We start from the raw sequence: 23,821 nt of genomic DNA, 5'->3' as shown, positions 1-23,821 counted from the left end.
AGCGCAGGCACTGTCATCTCTTTCAACGAACTTGAATAACAATGAGGTGTTTTATTCAAGCATTTACCTACCTGCCACTGTCGTCTGGACAAAACCTGCTTGATCATGGCAGTGCTGAAAGTCTTACTTCCTGTTGACTGTAAACAAGACCAAATGCATACAACATCAACACAACACACCTAGGGGCCATTTTAGAGTGTCCAATTCACCTAGTGAGCATGTCTTTGGGCTGTGGGAGGAAAGCGGAGAGAACATGCAAACTCTGCCAACTCAAACTCCAAGGTCCAGAGCTGGATTGGAACCCTGAACCTTCCTGCTGAGAAGCAGCAGTGCTAACCATTTCCCGGCTTTTCCACATTGATATCAAAAACAAACCACAGATGTGTTTCATAAATGCTTCATATACACAAGCATGTTGATTTTACCGCAGCCGTAAGGTTCTAGCTTTGGTCACTAATGATTCCCCATCATTTCTCTGTTTGAACAACCGTTTTGATAAATCACTGTCAGCGTTAGCGAAATTCATTCAGTGTTTTTTTCCTTCCTCAACATACAAAATTGCATATTCATTGGGAAGTATATGAAGTGGGGTACATGCTATTTGGGGAGTGTCCCTCTGAATGGTTCAGTCACAGTCAGCATGCTGTTTACAAAGCTCTGGCCCTGAGCAGTAGATAAGCAATGACCGAGGTTTTCGGATGTGAGAATGTGTGTGGGTGACCCTGGGGGTGACTCTTCATTGCCTTACTTTTGGACCAAGCCCAGACTAGTTGAGAATCACAGCCTTAGATTTAAAGGCTTTACTCCATATCTAAATCTTCTTTAGTATAAAGAGATGAGTTGAGATGTGATTCAATATTCACAACAAATACGCTTAAGTTACCTTAAACCAAGGATGACGTAGGCACTCAGTGGCGTTCGGGCGTCTGGAAGAAAACACACATTTTTGTGAGGGCCTCTGTTGATGGTGATTCCTAACATGAGGCAGCATCCTTACAGTCGGTCCACCACCAAAAGCTTCACAATGAATCCCTTGGCTTCTTTACAGAGTCCAGCAAACATGTTCTCTTCAAACGCCACATTGTAGTTGCGGATGTTTAGTGTGGTTGCTCGGTCATTCTCGCCAGCAAAGGGAGACACACCCGTCAGGCTGTTAACAGAAAGCAGGACAAGTGAGGGACAAGCTCTGCTCCATTGGAACAGTGAGGTCAGAGTGCCGTACCAGAGATAAGCGATGACGCCGACAGGCCTTTTGTGGCGGCAGGAGAGGAGAGAGAATGTTGTGAAATACTAAGGCTGAAGTGACTGTGGAGTCTTTCTTGGAGTCTCACCAAATGTCTGTTGCCGTGGAAACAGGTGTTTGGTTCACAATCTCAGGTGAAACATATTCAGGTGTGCCATATTTGCAGTATTGCTCTTCAGATGTCTCCAACTCCACTGCATTTCCGAAGTCACAGATCCGGATCCGGTCACTGTCAAGCTTTGACATCAAGATATTTTCAGGCTGTTGGAGAAAGGAGAGAAATCTAGAGTCAGACACGAAGGAAGCGGCCGGACAAAGCAACGTTTTCTGGCACCTTTATGTCCAGATGGGCAATGTTCTTTTGATGGAGGTAACGCAGACCCTCCAATATCTGCTGGATGCTGGAACGGATCTGCAGAGGAAAGAGGGAGGGATGGTCAGAGCATGTTGCGTAATGGAGCTGCAGTGTAGCCAAGTTGCAGCAAACAAACCTCCACTTCTGCCACGGTTGTTTTTTTGGCCATTCTCTCCAGTAACTCTTCGTGGCATCTTCAAACACCAGTTGAGGAATACAAAGAAAGAGTGGGGAAAGAGGCAAGAACGAAACTAATGAAATATGAATGAGCAGCACTCCCACTGTGTCTTGCTAATTCTCCTCACAAGCAGTGAGTCAGAGGAAGAGAGCAACGCTTCCGTGAGGCTCCAGGAGCTGAAGCAGACACATCTTTACTGTCTGCACAATCTCGCAGAGAAAGGTGAGGAGGAGCCTGGTGGACATGAGGCTGAAATGGGATACAACTCAGTGATGAGCACGACGATGTTCTTCTTCTCAAAGGCATCGTGGAAACAGAGGACGTGTTCATGGTCCAGCCTTGAAAGCAGCTCCAGTTCTCTCAGAGCCGCGGCTTTCCTCTTCCCTCTGGATGAGATGAACTTGGCAGCGAAGCTGGTCTTGTCCGTCCTGCGAGTCACTCGCTTCACGTATGAGTGGGCCCCTCTGTGTCACCAGATTCACAAACGTCAGTTCCTTTCCGTCCACACAGACAACCTTCAACTATTAAGACCATCAAGGACAAGGTCGACTGTGTTGTTTCACCCGTGAGTATGACTTCAGCCTGTAGCTCACTCAGCCCACCTGCAGTTAAAGGTTGGTGCTCCCAAGGAAAAAGCTGATAAAAAGCAACCATGCATCCGCACCTTTTGGAGACCCTTGCACCATCTAGTCCCTTTCTCAGACAGCATGACCTGGTTGTTGCTCACCTCCCAATCTCCTTGTGGACGTCATAGTAATCTGTCATGCGTCTCATCTTTCGTAAAATCGTCGCTTCATCCTCCATCAGATCTGGTGCTGGCTTCCTCTCTTAAAAAAAAAAACATTCATCTTAAAAACAACGAGTGGTAGTGATGGCTCGATGAGGTTTCATGAAACAGTATTGCAGGGTTGATGAAACACTGTCCTTATGTTCAGAGGCCACCAGATGGTGCTCTTGGTTCAAAAATGATGTAAGGTTTCATTGAATTAGTTGTTCAAGTCCAAACGTGTTACAGCAGACAGCGCCATCTGGTGGCCTATAAAAGTCAGGGCACTGTGTCATGAAACCTCATCAAGTTTTCATTACTGTGTTACAGTGATGGGTTGATGATGGGAGGTTTCATTGAAATGGCTGTTTAAATCTAAAGATTTTGGAACAGAGAGCGCCATCTGGTGGCCTCTAAAAATAAGGATAAGGTTTCATGAAACCTCATCTACCCCTCAATACTGTCTCATGAAACCTCATCTACCCTTCAATACTGTGCCATCAGCCCTTCGATAATGTGTCATGAAGCCTCATCCATCACTGATAAAGACTGACCTAAACCTTTGATAAAGAAAATATATTGAAGATCCCAAAACCTCATCCTCATACAAAAATTGCCATTAGATTTTATATTGTCGCTAGCAAAAAACTGTGAGACAGGTGGCCAACTTTTTACACTCATTCTGGCAATGGCCTTTCATGGTAGCATGATAAATAAAATGTACAGTATTGACTTTGTTGGACGATATTTTTGGATAAATGTCAGATAAATTTCTACATTTTTTACACGTTAATAACTTGTGTGACATGTGACAGGTGCTAAATCTGAATTTTATGGTTGCATTCCTCAACAATCAAGATTGAAATGCTCAAGTCAAAATCATGATCAAAAAGGGACGAAAACATAGGGAAATATGCCCCTAAAAAAGCTCGGACCAGAAATAACTATGTCCTCCAGCATATATGAGCATAGATTACAACATATGTTACGAGTGACTTTCCTCCAAGGATCTGGCCACCACTTTACCTGTGAGCACCGTCAGCTCAGCCTTGCAGGAGTTGGAGCCACCCAGGTTCTTGGCAGTACAGGTGTAAACCCCGGAGTGTTCGGGTCGGGCGTTGAGGACCACAAGAGAATATTCTGGGTCGTCGTAAACAAACGTGAAAAAGCTGCTCTCTGACAAAAGAACATCGTCCTTGAAGAGTGGCAGCAAAAAAACAAACAAACAAAAAAAATCACCATCTTTGACCCACACCATGAGATAGTCAGTTTAGCAGAAGATCTACCTTGAACCAGAGGATGTCTGGGTCTGGTTTCCCTGCCACCACAACCACCAGGCGTGACGTCTCCCCGGTGTGGACTTCTACATCCTCCATGATGCTTTCAAATTTTGGAGCAACTGTTTAAAGAAAAGGCGGAAAAGGAAACCGTATCATGCAAGCATTTTAAAGGCCATGAGTTGAAGTTTTATTCAACACATATTTGTATCATGCTGCATTGCACAGACACACGTTCCTTGGCGGGGGACGTGTCTTCAGACACCAGCTTTTCTTGAGTTTTGCTGTTTACAATTTGAGATTGGAGTGACTTAAATGGAGTAATAACTTGTTTTTGTAAAGAACAAAGACCTTATTCACAATGCTGTTATCAATAATAATTCAATTATAACTAATATGCGCCATCTGTCCATGTCATATGAAGCTTGAGACTCTGCTGTACATGTTGCATGTACACGAGATCCATTCTCAAAACTTGAACTGAATGTTCTCTCCTCTTCTGTTTCCACTCAGGGGTTGTTGTTGTGTCTTTGCATGTGCTTGTGTTCCGTCCGTCTGTTTTCTGACTGATTTGGCTCTAATGTTTTTGCATCACTGCAGGATGGTGCGGGCAGTGTCCTGACATGTGGCCATGTCAACATTTTAAAAAGCAAAGTACCATGGCAGAGTAAGGCAAAAGTGTCATCTGCGTACATGTGGACGTGGGACCGAAGAGGAGAATGTTGTTTGCAGGACTCATCTGAATTGGTCAGGCTAAAGCTGAAATGGTGAGACGCTGTTCCCCGGACTGACCTGCCATGACCAGCTGCACCGTGCACAGATCGCTGCCAAACTGGTTGCTGGCCGTGACGACCAACTGGCCGACATCGCTGCTCCTGAAACGCTGAATCTTCAGGGAGTGCTGATCGTCATCTGGCATGCTCATCTCATACACCCCGGGCTTGCTGGCCAGCACCACACCTCTCCTGGAAACAAGTCCACTTTTAAGCTGAAGACTGGCAGGACTTTCTCCAGCTGTCATCATCGGAAAAATAGGAAAGGGATGGCAGATTAGTTCTCAATGGAACTCATTCAAATAACTCTTCTGCTGCTAACATATGTGAAGGTAACAGGGAAGATGATGGGGTGATATCTTCATTGGGATGAAGACAGTCTGGACAGGCTGGGAGTGGCACAGCTGGGGGAGGGACAGGCAACTAAGCGTCACCGCTTTCGATGGTTTAAAACTTTCAGATGATAGTAGACAACATAGTGAAAACACACAAAAGCTTCAGAGCAAAAGGACCCACATTTTCAAAACGGCCACCGACGGGGTGGTAAAAGCTGACCTCTGTTTGGCTGCCAGAGAAAGCATATATAGACGTGTATGAAAGTGAGGTGATGCGGAGGAAACTAAAGTGCTCTGCCCTTTTTACACAAACCTTTTCCAAGTGATGACTGCATGCACATGGTTGACAGTGATGGTCACAGTCGCAGGCAGGTTCTCTGCCACATACAGAACATCAGGTTTGTCCACGATGACAGGCGGTTTCCTCAAGTATGGACCTTTAAAGGTTGAAAAACAATCGAAGGTTGATGATCTTCAGGGATTCTAGCAAGAGTCAGACCAATAAATGAGATACCTCTATCCAGCAGTTGGACCAGATCAGTCGACGGGGATGGTTTGCTAAACAGCTTGCCGGTGGATGTCAGCACACGGAAAGCATAGCGGACTCCTTTAGTCAGGCTGGTGACCGTGTAGTTGGTGTCCCTCAGGCTGGAAGCCACAATTGACCACTGGATGGAGCCAAGAGGCTGCTGCTGGACCACATACATGAGCGGCGCAGACTCTGGAGGACAGATGAGACACATTTTATCCACAATTTTTTGTATATTACTGAATCAAATAATGGACCCATACATACATTTAAACAACAAAATGTTGTTTGTTTTGCATCAGTTTGACACTGGCACAATACATCATGATGGTGACTATATTCAAGTTTTTATATCACCTTATTTAAACTTCAGCTCTTTCAATGCCTTGAACATATTTGTATAGGAATTTCAATTTATAAGAATTTCAAGTACATTCAGAGTGGAGGAAACCCTGGTCATTGTGTAGTGAAAAACATCCCTGAACAAAAACAAACAGACTGTTTTTGTTTGCTTTTGTTCAGGGATTCCTCCATGTTTGTTGTTGTTGTTATCATCCTAGCTGCCACGTGTCTTGTGCATCAGTGTGATCAGTGGACCAGGAACTCCTGCACTGACAAAGGTTCCCTGTTGTCTGGAGAGCAAACTGTTATATTAAATTTAATTAAATTATATTAAATAAATTATTTGAATATGCATATATGCCACTTTCACCAACCCTGCAACACTGTTTCATGACCCCTCATCTACCCATGACTAAGTCTAAGGCAAGAAACTGAGAGAATAAAGAATGACAGATAAAAGGCATAACGTGACTGCAGTAATGAAGGAGAACATAAATGTCTTCAAGATTCAACATGTAAAAACACAACTATGTGAGAAAGAACTGACCAAAAGAAGAGTCCAGCCTCTTGGGTCTTTTCCAACTCAGGCTGATTGTCTTTCCTGTGATGGCCTCGACGACAGGCGGACCGTCAGGCGGGTCAGGGACTATGTCTGGATCAAATCAAAGAAGTTTTGACGGAACTGAAGGTGTCACCCAGCGATCACGAGGCCTGGATTTTACCTATGACGTATAAATGAGCGTAGCAGGCAGCTTTGCCAACCTTGTTGGAGATGACTGCCTTGTAAACACCACTGTGAGCATGGCAGGCACTCCGAATGACCAGATGGTGAACATCCTTCTCTGAATGACAAAGAAAATGGTTTGATATTGGAGCATCAGCAACATTTAAAATTGTTGCTCACGCTGCGTCATCTTGCGTTCCTCGCTGCTGTCGATGACCTTGCCATTGTGGTACCAGGCAATGGTTGGGTACGGCAGGCCTGAAACTCGACATTTCAACACCACTTCTTTGCCTTCGATCACCTCCACATCTCCTAGTGGCTTGCTGAAATCTGGCATGATCCTTCTCTCCAACTCTCCTTCCACCATCTCCGGCTCTTCAGGGATGGATGGCATCTTCTCCAGCTTGGACCTTGGAGTGAGAACATATAAAATAGATAAATGCCATGGTCTTGTAACAGCTGAAAACCAAACTAAAAATACAAGGAAACAAATCTATCACACATTTTATACAAAACTCCCATCACTGTCAAACAAATGCCGTCTATTTAAATGTTTGTTTTGGGGCGAATGAATATTAGTGTTGGGGATCCACATTTTTTTTATTTTGGGTAAAAGGCTACTCATATTATGAAACAGAACTATAGAGTCAGGGCTTTTTTAAAGTCCATCAAACTGGAATCTCGCAGAGCACTAGCACAGCTCTCAGAGAAACTTGTTTGCTCAGGAGTCTTCTTGCTGTCCTCGCCAACATTTTCAATAGTTTTGCTGTTAAACTAAGCAAATGATTCTTGATCTTCAAAGTCAAGTCATTGACAAAGGAGCGTTGGTTCACCGGGCTCTTACATGTGTGAGGAGATGGCTGGCCTGTGCTCCTGCATGTACAGCTCAGCCGTGCACTCAGACTTTCCATAGATATTCTGAGCAACAGCTGTGTAGAAGCCTTCTGTCTCGCTGCTTACATGAGTGATGATCAGTGAGTGGCGACCCCCCTCTTTCAGGAAGTGGATGTTATTATTTTCCTTCACTGGTGTCTCTGAAAGCACCACAGCGAGGGGGACATGTATTACAGTTCTTTCAAAGAATGTGTCATTGTCAGTACGTGCAGCTGTGTCCTACCAAAGTGCATCCAGGTGACGCAAGGAGCCGGGGATCCGCTCACCTTACAGTCAAAGCGAGCCGTACGCCCCTCTATGACCTCCAGGATGTCCAGCTTGCGGGTGAATAGCGGCTCTGTGGAGGCAGCGACTGTCAGGCTGGCACTGGAGGTCAACTCCTCTGCAGGTTCAACAGGAGAAAACATGTCACAGTCAAGCAGCAGTTTAAAATATGATTTGTGTGTGCTAGTTTGTCGACTCTACAACCCTCGAAATCTCTCATCCATGCAGGCAGATTCTAGCTTCATGTACCTTTGGCACTGCTCAGTTTACAAGTGTAAGTCCCACTGTCGTCCTCATGGACAGAGCTCAGCAGGAGGCGGCACCTGAGTGACAGAACAGAGAAAGAAAGGAGCAGTGGCCCACAGGTCAAGCACTACAACAAATGGAAAAAGAGAGAAAAGAGGCAAAAAGGTTTTGACGATAACACCTGTCTACTCTAGGAAGAAGATCCACAGGAACGTGAAACAAACCTTTTTCCATCAAAGTGCATCTTGCAGTTGAGCAGTGCCGGCTGGATCAGTTTGCCATTGGACAGCCAGTCCACGTCCACGTCCGGCGGTCCGTCGATTTGACACTCAAATATGGCTGACTCCCCCGCTCGCACGGCCATGTCCTCCACCCCCCTTAGGATTTTCAGGGGTGCTTGAGTCAAGGCTGAGGACAAGTATGAAAATGGAGGCTCAGGAAAATATCTCTGAGGACCTGTCATGTTCCTTTCTTCACGCACCTCTCACCACCACTCGGCATCCCTCCTGCTTGCTTCCTAACTCGTTGTTGATCTTGCAGACGTAGCGGCCGGAGTCCGACCTTTCAGCAGACCGTATGGTGAGTTCCTGGGCGCCATCATGGGTCTGCCGCACAGAAAGGCGCCCTCCGATCTTCAGAGAGGCCTGGTCCTTAGACCTATATTGGTGAGAAGCGGCCACACGACACAATAGGTCGCAGAGTTATGGGGAACTTGGGGAGACTGGGTTTCACATCTTACCAACACGTGGTGGGCTTGGGCAGCCCTTCGACCCTGACAGTGATCACAACATCCTGACCCTCAGTCACCCTCTGGTCATATGGCCGAAGCTTTGGAGAAAATGTGAGAGTGATGTGTGAATCATGAAGACTTGCTGGATCCAGAGACAAAAACAGTTCCCTAAGCTTCTTCTGAGAAGAACGAACACATTCCCGGCTCTATCAGATAATGGATTTTTGTGATTCAATTCTAGAATTCTATTCCTTGAAAGGTAATTCATCCGTAAAGGGATTAAGAGGAGTGACTGTGTACAGCAAGGTGCCGCATGTATCGGACTGCAGAGACATTATAAAAGGGACTGTCAAACGCTGTATCACTCAGAACAAACATGAATTGAACACCTTTACAGGACAAATGGTACTCCAACATCATATTCGCTGTTGAATCATGATACATTGCAGAGAACATTGTCGCAATTCTGAGGTGTCGTTCCAGATGAAATTCGCTTTTACTGTCATGTCTTCTCTAAACTACTACTGTTATCTCATGTCTACTATCCAGTTTTATCACTTATACCGCCATGCATACTATTATGCTCTCTCACATCTACTACCAAACCACTATTACAATGAGCTCATGCACAAGTGTGTAAGACATTTTGTATACAAACTAGGGTTGCTCCGATCTATCGGCCACGATCACGATCGGCCGATATCAAGAAAAACCCTTAAGTTTCATTGGTCAGATTTTTGAGCTGTTTGGTTACAGGGCGCGTGCGGTGACCATACGAACAGTCTCAGACCTGAAAAGACGGAGGCTCTTTAAACTGGACACTTTTAGTCGCCGCAGCAGACGGACCCTGCTCCATCGCCTCCTCCAGGGGGCTCAGCTGATCTTCCTGTAGAGGGGTACCCTGCTCCTGTGACTTCCCACGTGGCACATGGGTGGAATCTGCGACAGGAGGAGAGTTTGCGACAGAATGAATGGGTTTCTGTTTCAGTCAGTGCATTCAGCATCACTCAGTGAGTGAAGTGTAAATCACACGGCCGCTGCTCTGTCATCAAGAGTAAGACTGGACTGTAACTGGGTGGAGAACTTCCCCAAACCCCTGACTCCATCACCTGGTGGCTTCTGCTGACGTCCTAATGTATCTCCAGTCTACGGAGGAATCCAAATCTCATGTCTTTCTTCTGTTATTCTGTCTCAGCAGCACGTGATCTATGGATGGACCTGGGACGAGTGCTTCATAAGAGATCGAGAAGAAGTGACACAACAGCATCATGCATGACGTTTTCTCCCCACAAACCTCGAAGTTTGTCCTGTGAATCTCCTGTCACCGCAACCTGAAGTGGTGTTACAAATGAACAACCTACCTGGAGACTCTGCACAGTGTCTGAGCACCTCAGGAACCAATAGTTTATGTAAACCTGCGCGCTGTTACACAACTGCTGCTCAGCTGGTCTCATCGTCTCCTCAGCCCCTGCCGGCTGATGACTCAGTCTGTGCTGCTGACCACAACCTGATGACAATTCCTCTGCAGCACACTAGTCCTCAGACAAACCTTCTGTTCCCTGATAAAAAATGTAATTAGGATGATGATCTCAAAAGACTTAAGCGATTAAAAACTTGTGCAGCAGCCTCATAGGGCTGCACGTGAAATGACCCAGGAGAACAAAGGGAGACTAAAAATACTCGAGCAAGTTGGAGTCTGCTGGCCATATATGGCAGCTGTGGAGCTGCTGACAAGAAGGAGCCGGCATGTTTGCGTTTGTTGGCCAAGTCAGAAGAGTGTGGATGAAGCTGTTTGTGCAAAAGAAAGTTAACATTATTAAATGTTTCTGTGTCTTTTTAAAAAACTTGAGAGGTGTGGTCCATTCCATACTATAATAACCTCACTATTATGTGCTCTGCGTTAAATCCTGGATAGAAAACAATTCATTACTGTCATTACTAAAATCACCGGATTTTTATTTTACCTCCAGGTCAGTTGGTGCTTTATGTGAAATACTTATAAGAAGTTATACCCATTCTGCCACTGAATGTGTTAAGACTGAGGAATAAAGGTCAATGATGCGTGATAACCACTGGCTTAGGCAACTGCCCATCCCATGAAAAAATGTTGGAGACTTGGAACTGGAATGGGAGACCAGTCTTCTCTTTATGTACCAGAAAACAGCACAGACCCAGTTTTATCTCGGAAGCAAAACTATTTCCAGTGAATTCCCTTCATTCTGTCGCTTCCATCGAAGTGAGCTTCATGATATAGTTGCAAGGGAATTTCATTTAAAGCCAATGAAACATGCATAAAGCTCTTTGAATCTGATATTTAGCCACAGCACTACTCACCTAAGCACATGCCGCTCACGATGACTTGACATTTACTGTTTACTTTCCCTCTACTCACTTAGTGACTGCCCTGTTTACATAAGTTATACTGTCATATGTTATACTGTTATGTAATATATAAGTTGTATTGTTATATAGGTTATACAGTTTATGTATGTTATGTTTATGTTATTAGTTTTAATTGTTTACATTGTATTGTTGCACTGTTTTCTTTCATTATTTTGCCGTTTTGCACCATGTGTCGGAAGGTAGGAATTTCATCTGTGCTGTATGTCAAGCAGGTATTGCACATTTCACAATAAAGCCTCTCTTAATCTAAACCTTAGATATCCATTGAAATTTACGTTACACACACCTTAAGCATCATTATGTAGTGTAATACAAAAGAGCAGCTTCAGGAACTTGAGTTCTTTTTATTTCAATATTTGATGCTCTTTATTTGTCTCTTTCTCCAGTGCTGCTTTTCAGATCCGTTTTCTTGAAAACCATGTTGTTTAGGTTTTTCATTTCCTTTGACAGTGACTTTCACATGTTCCCTCCCACTACTGCAGTGCACCTGTGGCTCCAGCATATGGCAGGTAGGAGCACCCTCTTCTTCTCTGCTCCTCCTCATCTGGAGTTAGTGTTTTTTTTTACAGTTTTTTTGTCCAGATTTCAAAACCTGACACCACATCCAGAATATCTGTGTGGGTCACCTGTGTTTATTTTAAGCTCAGGCTCATATAATAAAGGCCATCGAGGCAAACGTGTGGCTGGAAAGTGACTGAACTTGAGAGCCGGATTCACAAGAGCAGCAATCGAAGGGTCCATCACAGCTAGACCCCAATGGCCATTCATTGACTGGCCAGCTTTGTATCCTAAAGCAATCAGTGCTCACTTTGGTTCCTTAAGAATTACTGGGTTGCCATGGCAACAGTCACAGAGACGAGCTTTGGCTGGGATGTTGAGTTTCAGCAGGATTTGTAGTCAGCGCTGAAAGAGGATGCCAGTGGGAAGAGAAGCAGCACCCGACAAAGTCACGTGCAAGTAAACGTAACAAAGCAGCGCTTCTCTTTCTCTCACCTGACTGGATGGACAGTGCAGCGCGGCATGACGCTCGGCCTGCTGCGTTGACAGCTGTGACGCAGTATGAACCGCTGTGGTCGCTCGCCATCTGCTTTATCACCAGCATGTGCGACTGCCCTTCGCATTTCAGCTCGTGCAGCTCATCATTCAGGACCTCCTTGCCGTTCTTCCTCCAGGTGACTGTGCAGGAACAGAGGGAGGAGTCACTCTTCACCATCAAAGTCTGACAGTTTTTAACAATTAGTCACAGCTCGTTCAGACAGTTGCAGCTGCACATGTAAAGCGGCTCAGTTATGCTGCGGTTTACAGCATGGATCCCATGTATGGGTGCGACGGACACTGCTGGATCTGGCTGTATACCGGACCAAGACACACACTTGAGTGTTACCCCAGGGATAAAGAGAGCCGGGCACTGAGAGGTAGAGAGCCATACTGGCTGCACAGGGACAGTACGTGCCAGGCCCAGGAGAAGATAGGCCAGACACTGTAATGCGTGCTCGGTGAGCTCAGAAGGTGCCACAGAGATTCTCGCAATGGGCACTAATAGCTGATGAAGCTTCATGAAACAGTGTCCTCATTTTCAGAGGTCACCAGATGATGCTCTTTGTCTACAAATGATATGAGGTTCCATGGACATTGTTTAAAGCAGAAGATTTTAGAGCAGAGCGCTCCATCTGGTGGCCTCTGAAAATGAGGACATTGATTCATGAAGCCTCATCAGCCCATCACTAGACACTTCTGCAAGCTCAGGTCCCAAACACAAAGGTCACCTTGAAACAGGGCTTTCCAGCAGGGAAGAAACCTGTGCATCTGAATCACTGTAGAATATATTTAAAGAACTGAGAGGTTGGATCAAAGAGAACCTCTCATTTTAGCTTCACAACCCTGGCTGCCTGTGAGGCGCAGAAGTTGTTTTAAAATAATTCTGCTTGGTTTTAACCCCAAGAATGGTCCCAAAAAGAAAGAAAGAAAGATAATTGAGAGGACAAGGGGCCTGTTCTGCGGCTTCCATCAGTGGAACGTTGAACTGTCTATTTTCAAGAGCCATCTGAAGCACATAGCTGACCCCCTGCTCCCAGTGGGTACAGAGTTGAAGTGGAGTGGAAGATTGTTTTTTTTTATTTCCCTCTGGTTTTGTGCTGAAGTGAAGCTTATTAAGGGGTGACACACTCTGCCAGGCCCCTTCTGCCTCCCACAGAGTCCACCACCCTCCTATTCCACCCCCTTTGTCTCCACCATCTCATGCTCTCCCTAGATTTCTACCATTTCTCATAACAAATACCTGATGTAAGGTTTGACCTCTAAAATGATTGTGAGAGATAGGTTTGTGTGTCAGAGTGGTTCTATTTCAGTAGAAATTAGATGGACAATTGTAGATGTGCTAAAGGAAAGTGCAACCTGCTTTTGGAACAGAATAGAAAAACAAAAATAGCCAGACTGAGGGCTACCTGTGGGGGGTGGGTTTCCGCTGACAATACAAGTGAGCACGACCTCACGTCCACTGAGCGTGATCTGGTCCTCCAGGGGTCTCTCAAACCCTGGCGCCTTGGGTGCTTCGTCATCAGACAACCTCCCTGGGGACACACAGGCAGGTGAACGTGGATGGCTCAGTGTCTCAGGGATCATAAAAGGCTGCACTTCATTTCGAACTGTAAATGAGTTGGTTTCTTTTGGTTATAGCAACAGCGTATGACAGAGGCTGTGTAGCCCTACCGTCTCCAGGAGTCCTGAGCGACGGGGAGTGACCATTGCAACCCCTCCCCTCTCTCCTCCTCCTGTGCTTCCTGTCACTGTCTTCAACACCTTCTGTTTCCATGGGTTCATCCTCCACCAAGATGGTAGGGATGACGACCTTAGGGGACTGGGAAGTCTGCCGGACTGCTGACTTCTCCCTCTTCAACAAAGGAGTGACAGAAGGGCCAGCTGACGGAGCAACTCTTTTCACCGTTGGACTGGATCTTGAATCGGTTCTGTAGTCAGTATCTTGAGTCTGGACATTTGTTGGAGAGGTTGGGTGAGAGCTGTGTGCAGAGACAATAGCGTTAGCAGATATTTTGTGCAGAGAAAAAACATTTGAGTGAAAATGTCTGCCAAACCCAGTGAGTCGCGCCGTTGTGACTGTTGGCAATGGTTGCCCTGGTAACTGGCAAACTGGTGGAGTCTCCATGGTAACAGAGCTCTTCTCCTCTTCTTCTTTTTGTGATGAGCCATCCACTGCCGGCGTTCCTTTCCACTGCGATGAACCAGTAGCGTGATCTTTTTCAGAAGATTGACTCAGCCCACGTTCATTTCGCTGTCCCGCTCCCGTGCCTTCCTGGGCCCGTTCACGCGCTTCCAACTTTTCAACCACCTTGAGCGGAATTGGTTCGAGCTTGCCAGGTGCCAGTCTGTCTTTCTGCGACAGCTGTTCAGTGGAATAGGCTTTCTTCAAGCTCGGCCTCCCCACAAGTTTCTTGATCCTCTGAAGTTCTTCTGCAAACTTGCTCTGGTAACTCTGGACCATCTCTGAGTAGCTGGTCTTGTCTTCAAATGAAGCGGCTCTTTGTTTGAATGCTGAGCGCTTGTGAGACGCATCCTGCAGGATTTTGCCGTCCTGTGTTTTAGGGTCTCCGGGCATTTTATTACGACCGGAAGTCAACACCTGGCCTTGCAGATCATTGCTTAGTTTTCGTTCCTCAAAGGACTGGATCTTGTCGAGGATTTTGGGTCCAGTTCGGGTCAGTTTTGGGATCATGACAGCGCTCTTGACTACTGGTGATTTGTCCGCATGCCGTTGGTCACCAAGGTTTGCACTACTGAGGCTGCTTTTGTCAGAATTGGGAGGCACAGGTGCTGACAGGGGAGTTCTGGAGAGTGATGCTTCATCAGTCCTGGAGGAATTAGGATTGCGCTGTTATAAAGTTGCTGGAGAGTTTGGGAGCGTAAAAGAAGCCAGTGAGTCTCTTAATGCCACAGCACACATTTTGTGTTTGTGCAACTGGTTCCTTATTAATCCATTAAAAAAACATGGCTCTGGATAATGAAATGAGACGCTAAGACGGAAGGCCTTCCATCTTTGCAAGTGTCATATTCAGTGCTGTGAATTATCCGCACGTCTCAGACAGGAGTCTCACTGCTAAACACAAACCATGTCCCCGAATCACACCAGTCATATGCGAGGCCATGCATGCTAATGTTAGTGCAGATCACCCTCAGCATGCGAGAGCTAAACTTGAACGATGAGGTTCTTGTCCAAGAAACGAAATACAGCTATAAAAAAGCAGGCAACAGGTCAAAAGTGAACCAAATCTGTCACAAGAAACAGTCGGTGATGTGGCAGTCATGTTAGAGATCAAACTCACAGCAGAAGAAAAGTCAAAGGAATGTGCAACTTCAAAATAGAGCTTTGAAAAAGGAAACATTTGTCTTAAAGAGTATCAGTTTTTGTCGCCGGGAGTCCAAAATAGACCTCCTCAAGAGTCTTCTACAATGGCATAGACAATGTTCTCCCTCTGTAAAGGCTGAACATGCTTCCATAGTAGTCGCTGCCGACAGAGACACTTTCCTCAGACCCCTGTACAGGCCGGGCCAGGTTAGCGTGTGATGCGCGGATCAGTGGTTCCACCCCAAGGTGACGGACCGGGGGTCCCCCATCTGAAGGACCCCCACTTAAAGCTTGCCTGGATGGGTTTGGGGGTTCCATATGAGCCCCAGGTGGGCGTGCACCTAATGCGCGGAGCTCTCGCTCGATGACCGGATCGTAGGAGCCTGGCAGTGTTGCCCGGCGGTCTGAGGGGTCGGGGTTGTATTCCATCATCCGACTCCCATCATCTGCAAAAGAGAAAGGAGAAGGTTAAAAACTTGAGAACAATTTGAACAGGAGTTTCAGTCAAACAGTTTTGGGGAGCCCACCACTTTCACATTTCCCTTATAAACATGGGACAGGCACAGTTCAGAAGGAGGGGGTTAAAACTGTTTAAAAAGGTTTCACGTTCGACATGTTAACTGCTGACGAAAACAGAAGGTACAATTTCTCGCACTTTTGTTTTTGCCAGTTTAGAAAATACTACCGTGCGATGACCACGAATGACTTATCTCTGAGTCTCTGCTGAATGACCACAGTGTTGAAATATTCTTCCAAAGATTGTGCATGCAGTTTAATATGATCTGATATACCTCCAATCTCCACACAATTACGACGTCTTGTTGAATTTCTGACGTTATATAAGATTCTTTCCATCTGAAATGTCTTATAAATTACAAGTGTATTAAGTGCTATGGCTTTTCTGGCAGCCGCACAGAGGATGCAGTGTTGAGACCTCATGCATTGGCCTGGGGGGTTTTGCTGAGGTATAGCCTTCTGAAGTGAAATGGCTGAAATACAAAAATGTCCGCACTGAAGAGTCTGTGCTTTGTTGTTTGGAGATTGAACTTGGGACTAAAAGAGCAGAGTTTCTTAAATGTTTGTCCTAATCTATTTGAGGCAAATGTTGATTTTATGACACATTAGAATAGTCCTCTTGTTTCCTTATTTAGTGAATGTATTCTGAATCCGTCCTCCAGTTGAGCTAGTGGACTAGTTTCTAGTCCTGCTTACAGTTACACGTCAACTTTCATAAACAAGTCAGACATCATAGTGTTGTACGCTCATGTACACAAACTGTTGCGGTTGTACGTTTTCAAAATGAACGTGTACTGTAACTGAGGACTGCAGTACCCGGGTCCAAACCACCTGGTCCTGCGGCTTTATTTCATCGTCCATAACAAATGGTATAACACAGTTCAAGTGCTTATTTCCAGTATCATTTCTCCTCCGATTGTGGATTAATGTTTTGATCCATCATTCAATCGTGACATTCCTGTTCATCCTTCAGATTTGGATTTTTGGTATGTTTGTTCCAGGAATTCTTTTTGTGTGGAGTGGGACTTTAATAGATCAGGTTTAAAATTGAACTGGATTTTAAAATCCAACCCAGTCCCTTTTGATTCAGATACAGATATTCCAATTGGAAATGAATGGTGCATAAACATGGCTCGCCTCCACATTTATTTCGCATGAATCTAAACACATAATCATTTGTCTCGTGTCACAGCATTTAATTTGAGAAGCTTTGTTTGCATTTGCAGTCGAACCTCCACTACATCAACTCGATCATCATGTTCTCTGCTGGCTTCCCCTGAAATCTCCAGGCCCTCATATCCTCCTCATGTCCTTTCCTTGCCCCTTCCTTTACTATCAGGCCCCTTGTGTGTAGTTATGGCATGAGACAACCACAGACACTTTTCTGCCAAGCAACCTTAAAAAGTCTCTCCTAATATCAAAAGAGTGACATGACCAGGAAGGAAGCCCAAGTCACCTTGTTTCTAGGCGCGTTTTACTACCCCAACATAAAGTTTCACAAGCTATAATGAATTGAACCCTTGAAGAAATGGACATTAAAAACAACAAACCACTTTTAAAAATGAGGATCAAGCAATGTTCCGGTTCCTTCCTCATAACTACAATGAGCCACTATGAATTGGACCTCAGATCAGATCAAAACGGCTGTTTTTATCGAGTGCTTTGGAGCGGGCGTCGAGGAACCACTCCACTTAGCAAGAGCGCGTACCAGTTGTAAATCAAATCATTATTGACATTTCAGTGATGACCAACTGAGACAGTTGCGCTTTGGCAGCGAAAAGCTGAGATTGTCAGCATCTCCAGATAATGAGGGGAAACTGGGAGTCAATTGTATGAAAGCACTGACTACTAGCAATGATCCTGACTCACCCTGCAAACACAAACCCAATGATCTGGCACTGAGAGGAGGAAGAAAATGGGCTGCTGCAGGAATCGCAACATCAATGAGGACAAAACCTTCTTCCACTTTCATGGAAGTCATGTGACCAGTAAAGAAAACATCTTTATTTCTTGGCTTCTGCCCTAGTATATCTGGATATCTACTATCTTGTTGTAGACGTAGGCAAACAAACAACCTGATACATGAAACTTCATGCAGCCATTTTTGATCCAACTGTAACAGTTACGTATGGCTCCATGCAGAGAGTAGCCCGACTGAGGAGCAATAGCTTGAGTAAGCTGCTGAGTCCAGTTGTGTCATGCAGTGGTCCAAATACTGTGTAAGGGGTGGCGCCGAGGCTCTTCAGTTCTGCTGTCAGTAGAACAGGCGAAGCAGAGAGGTAGCGAGGAGACATTTCAGACACCATACACAGCGATCATGCTACCTGACCAACTAGTTTTACACAAGACTCAGAGCCAGTGCATCGGAACAAACGCTCGACCTCCATCCCTGTCATGCAGCCGTCATTATCGGCAACACGCATTCTCTGGATTAAACTGCTAACGGTTGCCAACACAGTGGTAATGTCGTCTCCTTAATCCAACAAATCACGTCCTCTGATCATCTGGTGAGAACGAACAACCAAAAAGCCCAGTGTTAAGGTGATTGAAGACAAATCTAGTCACCTGCAGAACATCATTGTGGCGAGATCCAAGACACAGGTGATATCAGGCTTGTCATGTGATCACTGCAGACATGGGCTAAGACCGAAACACACTGCATCTGGTTCCACACACCACTTCTCCATTGTATAGAAGGTTAGTAGACGTCATTGCACCGTGATGAGTCTCGGAGTTGGTTTACTTTTGCTGCCTAGCTGAAGCTGGCGCTGCCGCACATCAGTCCGCTCATAGTCCAGCTACTGGCTAAATGCTAGCTCAGTCCAGCTACTGGCTACATGCTAGCTCAGTCCAGCTACTGGCTAAATCCTAGCTTAGTCCAGCTACTGGCTACATGCTAGCTCAGTCCAGCTACTGGCTAAATGCTAGCTTAGTCCAGCTCCTGGCTACATGCTAGCTCAGTCCAGCTACTGGCTAAATCCTAGCTCAGTCCAGCTACTGGCTACATGCTAGCTCAGTCCAGCTACTGGCTAAATGCTAGCTTAGTCCAGCTCCTGGCTACATGCTAGCTCAGTCCAGCTACTGGCTAAATACTAGCTTAGTCCAGGTATTGACCACCTTCATCCAGGTCATGGAGTTCCACTGAGAGAAAGTCCAATTTCTCTCCAGTCGTCAGACCACTGTTTTTTTGCATTAATTTTCTGTCCCTTTATCTCTTTGACATTCAGTCATGAGCTGTTACTCTTTGGTTTGCTATGGGTTAATAAACCTCTGTTTATGACGTTATCATCTGCCTGGGCACCTGAGTGTGCAATGATGGGTGAACGACGGCGTCTCTGTTTATGGTGCCTCTTTTCCTGACAACATTATTAGATTGTCTTTCTTCTTTATGTGTTTTAAAGTGCACAAATAGACTGGCTGATGGATGAACATTCATTCGAAACATTAAAAGTAGTTTTTCTCACCTGGAGAGAACGTAAAATATATACAGCTACTTTACACTGTAGCACTCAAACAAAAGCAAATAAACTGTCCTACCCTTCATACCAATCAGGTGCGGTTGGAGAAACCAAGCATTTGAGGCAATGACCTTCACCTGAATATCCAAAAGGTCAGAGATCCAGCTGCATGTTCCCAGAGAAACCACACAGCTTGACAACTGGGGCAGTGTGTCACCCGATTGCATCACACCTTTTGTCATACTGTGAACAACAGTCGGATAAATATTTTGTGATTGTGAGGGAAGATCTTGAACCAGCAATTCAGGCTGTATTTGGTGAGCATTCGAATGATGGAATGGTTTTGCTTCATAAGTCAACATGCCAGTCAAGGTGAAGTTCAGCAAGACAAGATTATAAAAAAGATCATTTAAAAATGACCACCAGCACCAGATATAAGACACAAGGACAGTTGTGGACAAGTAACATTGAAGTCAAGAGTCCTTCCATGAAACTCTATCACCAGCACCTGTAATGTAGGGTTGAAATACAATCAAATTCATCTTTTGTCTTCAGGAATTTACTTATTTCACAGTGTATTCTGACATTCTGTCACCTCACATTGGATGAAGAGAGACTACAGCCCTGCTGGGGGCGCACCTATGCTATACTTGGACGCCTTGTGGCAGGCCGTGGGAACTGCATCCAGCAGCCACAAATGGGCCGGGAATTTGAGACGCCCTGGATTACAGACACCACTGGTCACCACATGCCAGCTCCTGAGTTTGACTTTCACTTGGGTGCAGACTATGATGCCAGGTCAACAGTGTGGGAGGGGCCACCAAAGTGAAAGTGATGAGCATTGCAGCTGGTAAATCACACGATTCCCTACTCAGCTGTCAGAGGGCCTGGTGCAGATAGCACCAACACTAGGCATCAAGCGGTGTGAGTTTCAGATGAAGACCTGCTCTAGTGACCAGGCGTGTGGTCTTACCTGGAGGTCGTCTCCAGCCATCCTTTCCTTGGTTCCCTTGCTTGGTTTCCATTTGAGGTTCTGCATTCTCATCTTCTGTGTTCTCAGAGTCTGCAAAGCAAACAGACAGAAGAAATCAGAGAGGGGAGCGGTGTCTTTGGAATGGAGGCTATGTCGTCTACTTCTCCAGAAGAGAAGGAGGCAAAATACGGCAAATAATGTGAGGAAATGACATTTCAAAGATGCAACGCAGAGCAACACGCGATGGCTTCCTGAATGGAGCTGAAAAGGGGTTCAATGAAAGCATGATGATGATGATGAGAGGTCAGCTGTGCCGCTCGAAAGTATATTCAGAAAAACAAGAAATGAAGACATCAATGCATCATCCGGATGAAAACAGGACCAAAGAGGAGGAATGTGAACAAACACAGGTTTTACCATAGCTTTGCTTTCGGCAGGAGCGGAAAACTTCGCTTCCGTAGTGGCAGCAAGAGAGGGCAGACGGGAGAGCACCGTTACTATGGAAACCACCATCTCTCTCACCCACACGACCAATCTTCTTCGTACTCATTTGAGTCAAAAATCAGCAGCCAAACTGCCGGGTGGCTGGCAGATATGTTTACTGGTTAGAGAGCTTGAAATAAACCACAGAAATATTTGCACCTAAATGGCACATTGTTGGGTGGCTCTTGGTGATAAATCAACAAACCATAGACCCATTAAACACACGGTACATAGCTCGTATAACAGGAGGCACATTTATGAGGGAATTCATTGCACAATATATCAAGAATTTAGCTGGAACATGCTTTTATATTGCACAAAAAAGAGGCAATTACATTGCTACGGCCTGATGTCAAGGTGAGGATTTGCATGATAACAGGATGTTGGTTGCTGAAGACAGATGTACTTCAATATCTGCTGTATTTCAGGGACTAAAACAACGGCAAGAAAAAGCTCCGGCTGCTAAGGAAAACAGGTCACGGGAGAGATGTGTTTCAAAGTTCATACTGACAACACACCATGGGTAAATCTGCCAAACGGCCGCGTAGGATGCCCAGTTCTCTGAAACGAAATACAGAGCATGACGCATTATTTCACAATAAGTGGGTCGTTTTCACAATCAAATACTTTTTAAACTTATAAAGCGACGTCGTCAAATGACTAGTTACATAACTTGTCACAAGTTAGTGGGTGCACAAGTCTTTCCATTGTCTTACGGCAGTTATTTATATACAAAATCTAGCTTGAAAGTGAAAAAAGTTGGGGTTTTTTTTCTCTAGAAAAGACACAAAAATGCTCCCAATTTGGTCAACAATGACACTATTTAAAATCACAGTAAGGCGATTTGATCTTTATGTAAAACGTAAAACAAAGCAAAGGTAACTTTATGATCTGATGGAACTAAAACGATTTTAGCTTCACTGTTGACATCAAGTTTAACCAAGGAGAAAATATTATAGTTGCCTCAAAGCAAAGGCATAAAAGTCGCAGTGATATGTGCTCGCAATTGTGCTCGGCGTTTTGAAGCACATCTCAATAGACTGATAGTTGGATTCACTCAGAATGATCAATGACACAGTAAAAATACAGCAAGAACAAGTGCAGTGCTGATAAAGCATCTGTCAAAAAGTGCTTCCGAGACAGATCTGTCAACAGGCGGTGGACCATCTCGGAATGACTCATGCAGATGGGTTTAAAGAAAAACAAGCTTTTCTTTGTCCAATTGGTTTGAAGAACAGCTTCACTGGTGTTTCACTTGTCAGCGCTGGACTTATTCACACACTTTCCAAAGTCATTCATCTCCATTTCGAATGATTGAGTGGCGTCATCTCGTAACACCTGCCAGTGTTCCTTGTAATTTCAGAGTGCGGAAGCAGAAGCGTCAATCTCAAATGGATTGATGCTGTAGCTGCAGTCAGAAATGCTTCCACTAACTCACTCTTCATCGACTGGCCCGGTCACTGGTCTCCATGGAGAGTGGCCCACTGACACACTTCTTTTCCGAGTCTGAATTGTTTAAACCAGTTAAATCGCTTAAAAAACGTTCTCCACATACAGCAAAGGAAGAAACTAACATGTAGCAACATGTTGTCAATAGCTCTATAGGCAGTGTTTCCTCTTCTCGACGGCATCTAACAAGAAATGAAAACAAAAGCCGCTAAATATCCAAAGTGTCTTTCTGGCGACCCGAACTCTACCCCCTTCACTGAGGCTGAAATCTCCAGGCAACTGAATTCGGTTAACGGCAACGGAATTTCAAATAACTAGTCATCAATACAAACCAATAAATGAGCATTTCATTATGGGTGTGGCCTGATGTTTAAAAAAGATCTAAACATTGAAACCAAATGAACAATGCTGAGCAAAAATACAGCAAGTGAACTCACCTGAAATCTTTTCTTGGACCAAATTTTCTTCATGTTCACACAAAAAGTCCAGCTAATGGAATTACCTGTGGCATGAGCTGACACAAAAGAAGCCAAAAAAACCGAGGGTGTGGCATTAACACGCCGACAAGCACGGCTTTCTGCAGCACTCCGTGTGAGCGTGGGTGTGTTTACACACCAGCTTCAGCAGCAGGACGGAGGAATGGAGAAATGAGGAGGATACGAAGCAGAGCAAGAGAAGCCTCTTTGTGTCTGAGCGCGCGTCGATGTGGAGGACAGCATCCTCCTCTGACGTAGGCGGCGCCATCAAAGGGGCAATTCTCCAATGGCTGAGCCCGATCCCCTCAGCTGTCAGCCGTGCCTTGCTCGAAAGCAGAACAGGCAGGAGGTGGGGGTGTAGGTGCAAAAGGGAGAGGGGGGGGTGTTCATCTCAATTGCAGCGATGAGAGGAAGGAAGAGACGCAGCAGATCTAGATGTTTACCCGTGGAACATTTAAAGACAAAGGATGCTGGGAATGTTCCTGAGGTGCAGACCCCGGGATGGAAAGAGGAGGGTCAACATTGCAACGCGCACTCTACTGTTGTTCTTGCTGTTATTTGGCTGTTCCGAAGGTACTCAGTTATGTGGTTGAGGGTGGGGGGTGGTGCACATTGACCTGCAGGATTTGACAACCTTTTCCAAACAAAACGCCAAGAAAGATGGTGCCTGCTGTGAGGAAGGCTGTCTCAGTTTCTTCAAATTACGTTGGCGTTTAAAATAGTGCGGATCGTATCTGAGTAAGCTATAGAGTATGGAATGAGCCAAAGTCAATTTTGTAATTTAGGAGTTTGTCATCTTATGCTCTCGGGAAAGAGGCAGGATTTCAGTGACATCAGTCAAGCTCCTATAACAGTGTATGGTAAGAGCAAACATGCACAGCACCAAGCTTGCTGAAATGGATGAAGGGCGAGGGCTTATTGGTGTCTAGTTATTGGGATTTACGACTGAACCCTCTCAAGGCATCAAGGGCGAGGATCAATGAAGCGTCCAAGGAGGATGGTGCTCATTTGATCGCCCACAAGATGCCACAACTCACTTGGTCGCAC

At 45.3% G+C, this 23,821-nt stretch overlaps 1 protein-coding gene across 4 annotated transcripts in view; it reads right to left on the bottom strand.

Moving 5' to 3' along the window:
* Positions 1-23,067, bottom strand: part of spega (striated muscle enriched protein kinase a) — a 32,064-nt gene extending 8,997 nt beyond the window's left edge. The window contains exons 1-32 of one of the 4 annotated variants that reach the window (XM_053853179.1): positions 22,736-23,067; positions 21,368-21,410; positions 20,784-20,818; positions 20,367-20,456; positions 14,152-15,865; positions 13,769-14,076; positions 13,504-13,629; positions 12,053-12,235; positions 9,447-9,595; positions 8,666-8,754; positions 8,408-8,583; positions 8,151-8,334; positions 7,930-8,003; positions 7,640-7,798; positions 7,367-7,556; positions 6,703-6,932; positions 6,521-6,640; positions 6,346-6,450; positions 5,442-5,648; positions 5,241-5,364; positions 4,612-4,784; positions 3,829-3,941; positions 3,569-3,737; positions 2,504-2,603; positions 2,040-2,240; positions 1,735-1,792; positions 1,578-1,655; positions 1,332-1,504; positions 1,223-1,249; positions 998-1,150; positions 884-926; positions 72-137 (exon numbers count right to left, since the gene is read on the bottom strand). In XM_053853179.1, coding sequence (XP_053709154.1) covers positions 72-137; positions 884-926; positions 998-1,150; positions 1,223-1,249; positions 1,332-1,504; positions 1,578-1,655; positions 1,735-1,792; positions 2,040-2,240; positions 2,504-2,603; positions 3,569-3,737; positions 3,829-3,941; positions 4,612-4,784; positions 5,241-5,364; positions 5,442-5,648; positions 6,346-6,450; positions 6,521-6,640; positions 6,703-6,932; positions 7,367-7,556; positions 7,640-7,798; positions 7,930-8,003; positions 8,151-8,334; positions 8,408-8,583; positions 8,666-8,754; positions 9,447-9,595; positions 12,053-12,235; positions 13,504-13,629; positions 13,769-14,076; positions 14,152-14,789 — 4,416 coding nt within the window. In that variant the 5' untranslated portion in view covers positions 14,790-15,865; positions 20,367-20,456; positions 20,784-20,818; positions 21,368-21,410; positions 22,736-23,067. The remainder of the gene's footprint in view (positions 1-71; positions 138-883; positions 927-997; positions 1,151-1,222; positions 1,250-1,331; positions 1,505-1,577; positions 1,656-1,734; positions 1,793-2,039; positions 2,241-2,503; positions 2,604-3,568; positions 3,738-3,828; positions 3,942-4,611; positions 4,785-5,240; positions 5,365-5,441; positions 5,649-6,345; positions 6,451-6,520; positions 6,641-6,702; positions 6,933-7,366; positions 7,557-7,639; positions 7,799-7,929; positions 8,004-8,150; positions 8,335-8,407; positions 8,584-8,665; positions 8,755-9,446; positions 9,596-12,052; positions 12,236-13,503; positions 13,630-13,768; positions 14,077-14,151; positions 15,866-20,366; positions 20,457-20,783; positions 20,819-21,367; positions 21,411-22,735) is intronic. The other 3 variants (XM_053853170.1, XM_053853197.1, XM_053853187.1) reach the window with 3 other exon arrangements.
* Positions 23,068-23,821: the final 754 nt, after the last annotated feature.

The sequence above is a fragment of the Synchiropus splendidus genome, chromosome 1 (assembly GCF_027744825.2).
Source record: "Synchiropus splendidus isolate RoL2022-P1 chromosome 1, RoL_Sspl_1.0, whole genome shotgun sequence".
NCBI lineage: Eukaryota > Metazoa > Chordata > Actinopteri > Syngnathiformes > Callionymidae > Synchiropus > Synchiropus splendidus.
This window is presented reverse-complemented; position numbering and strand designations above follow the sequence as displayed.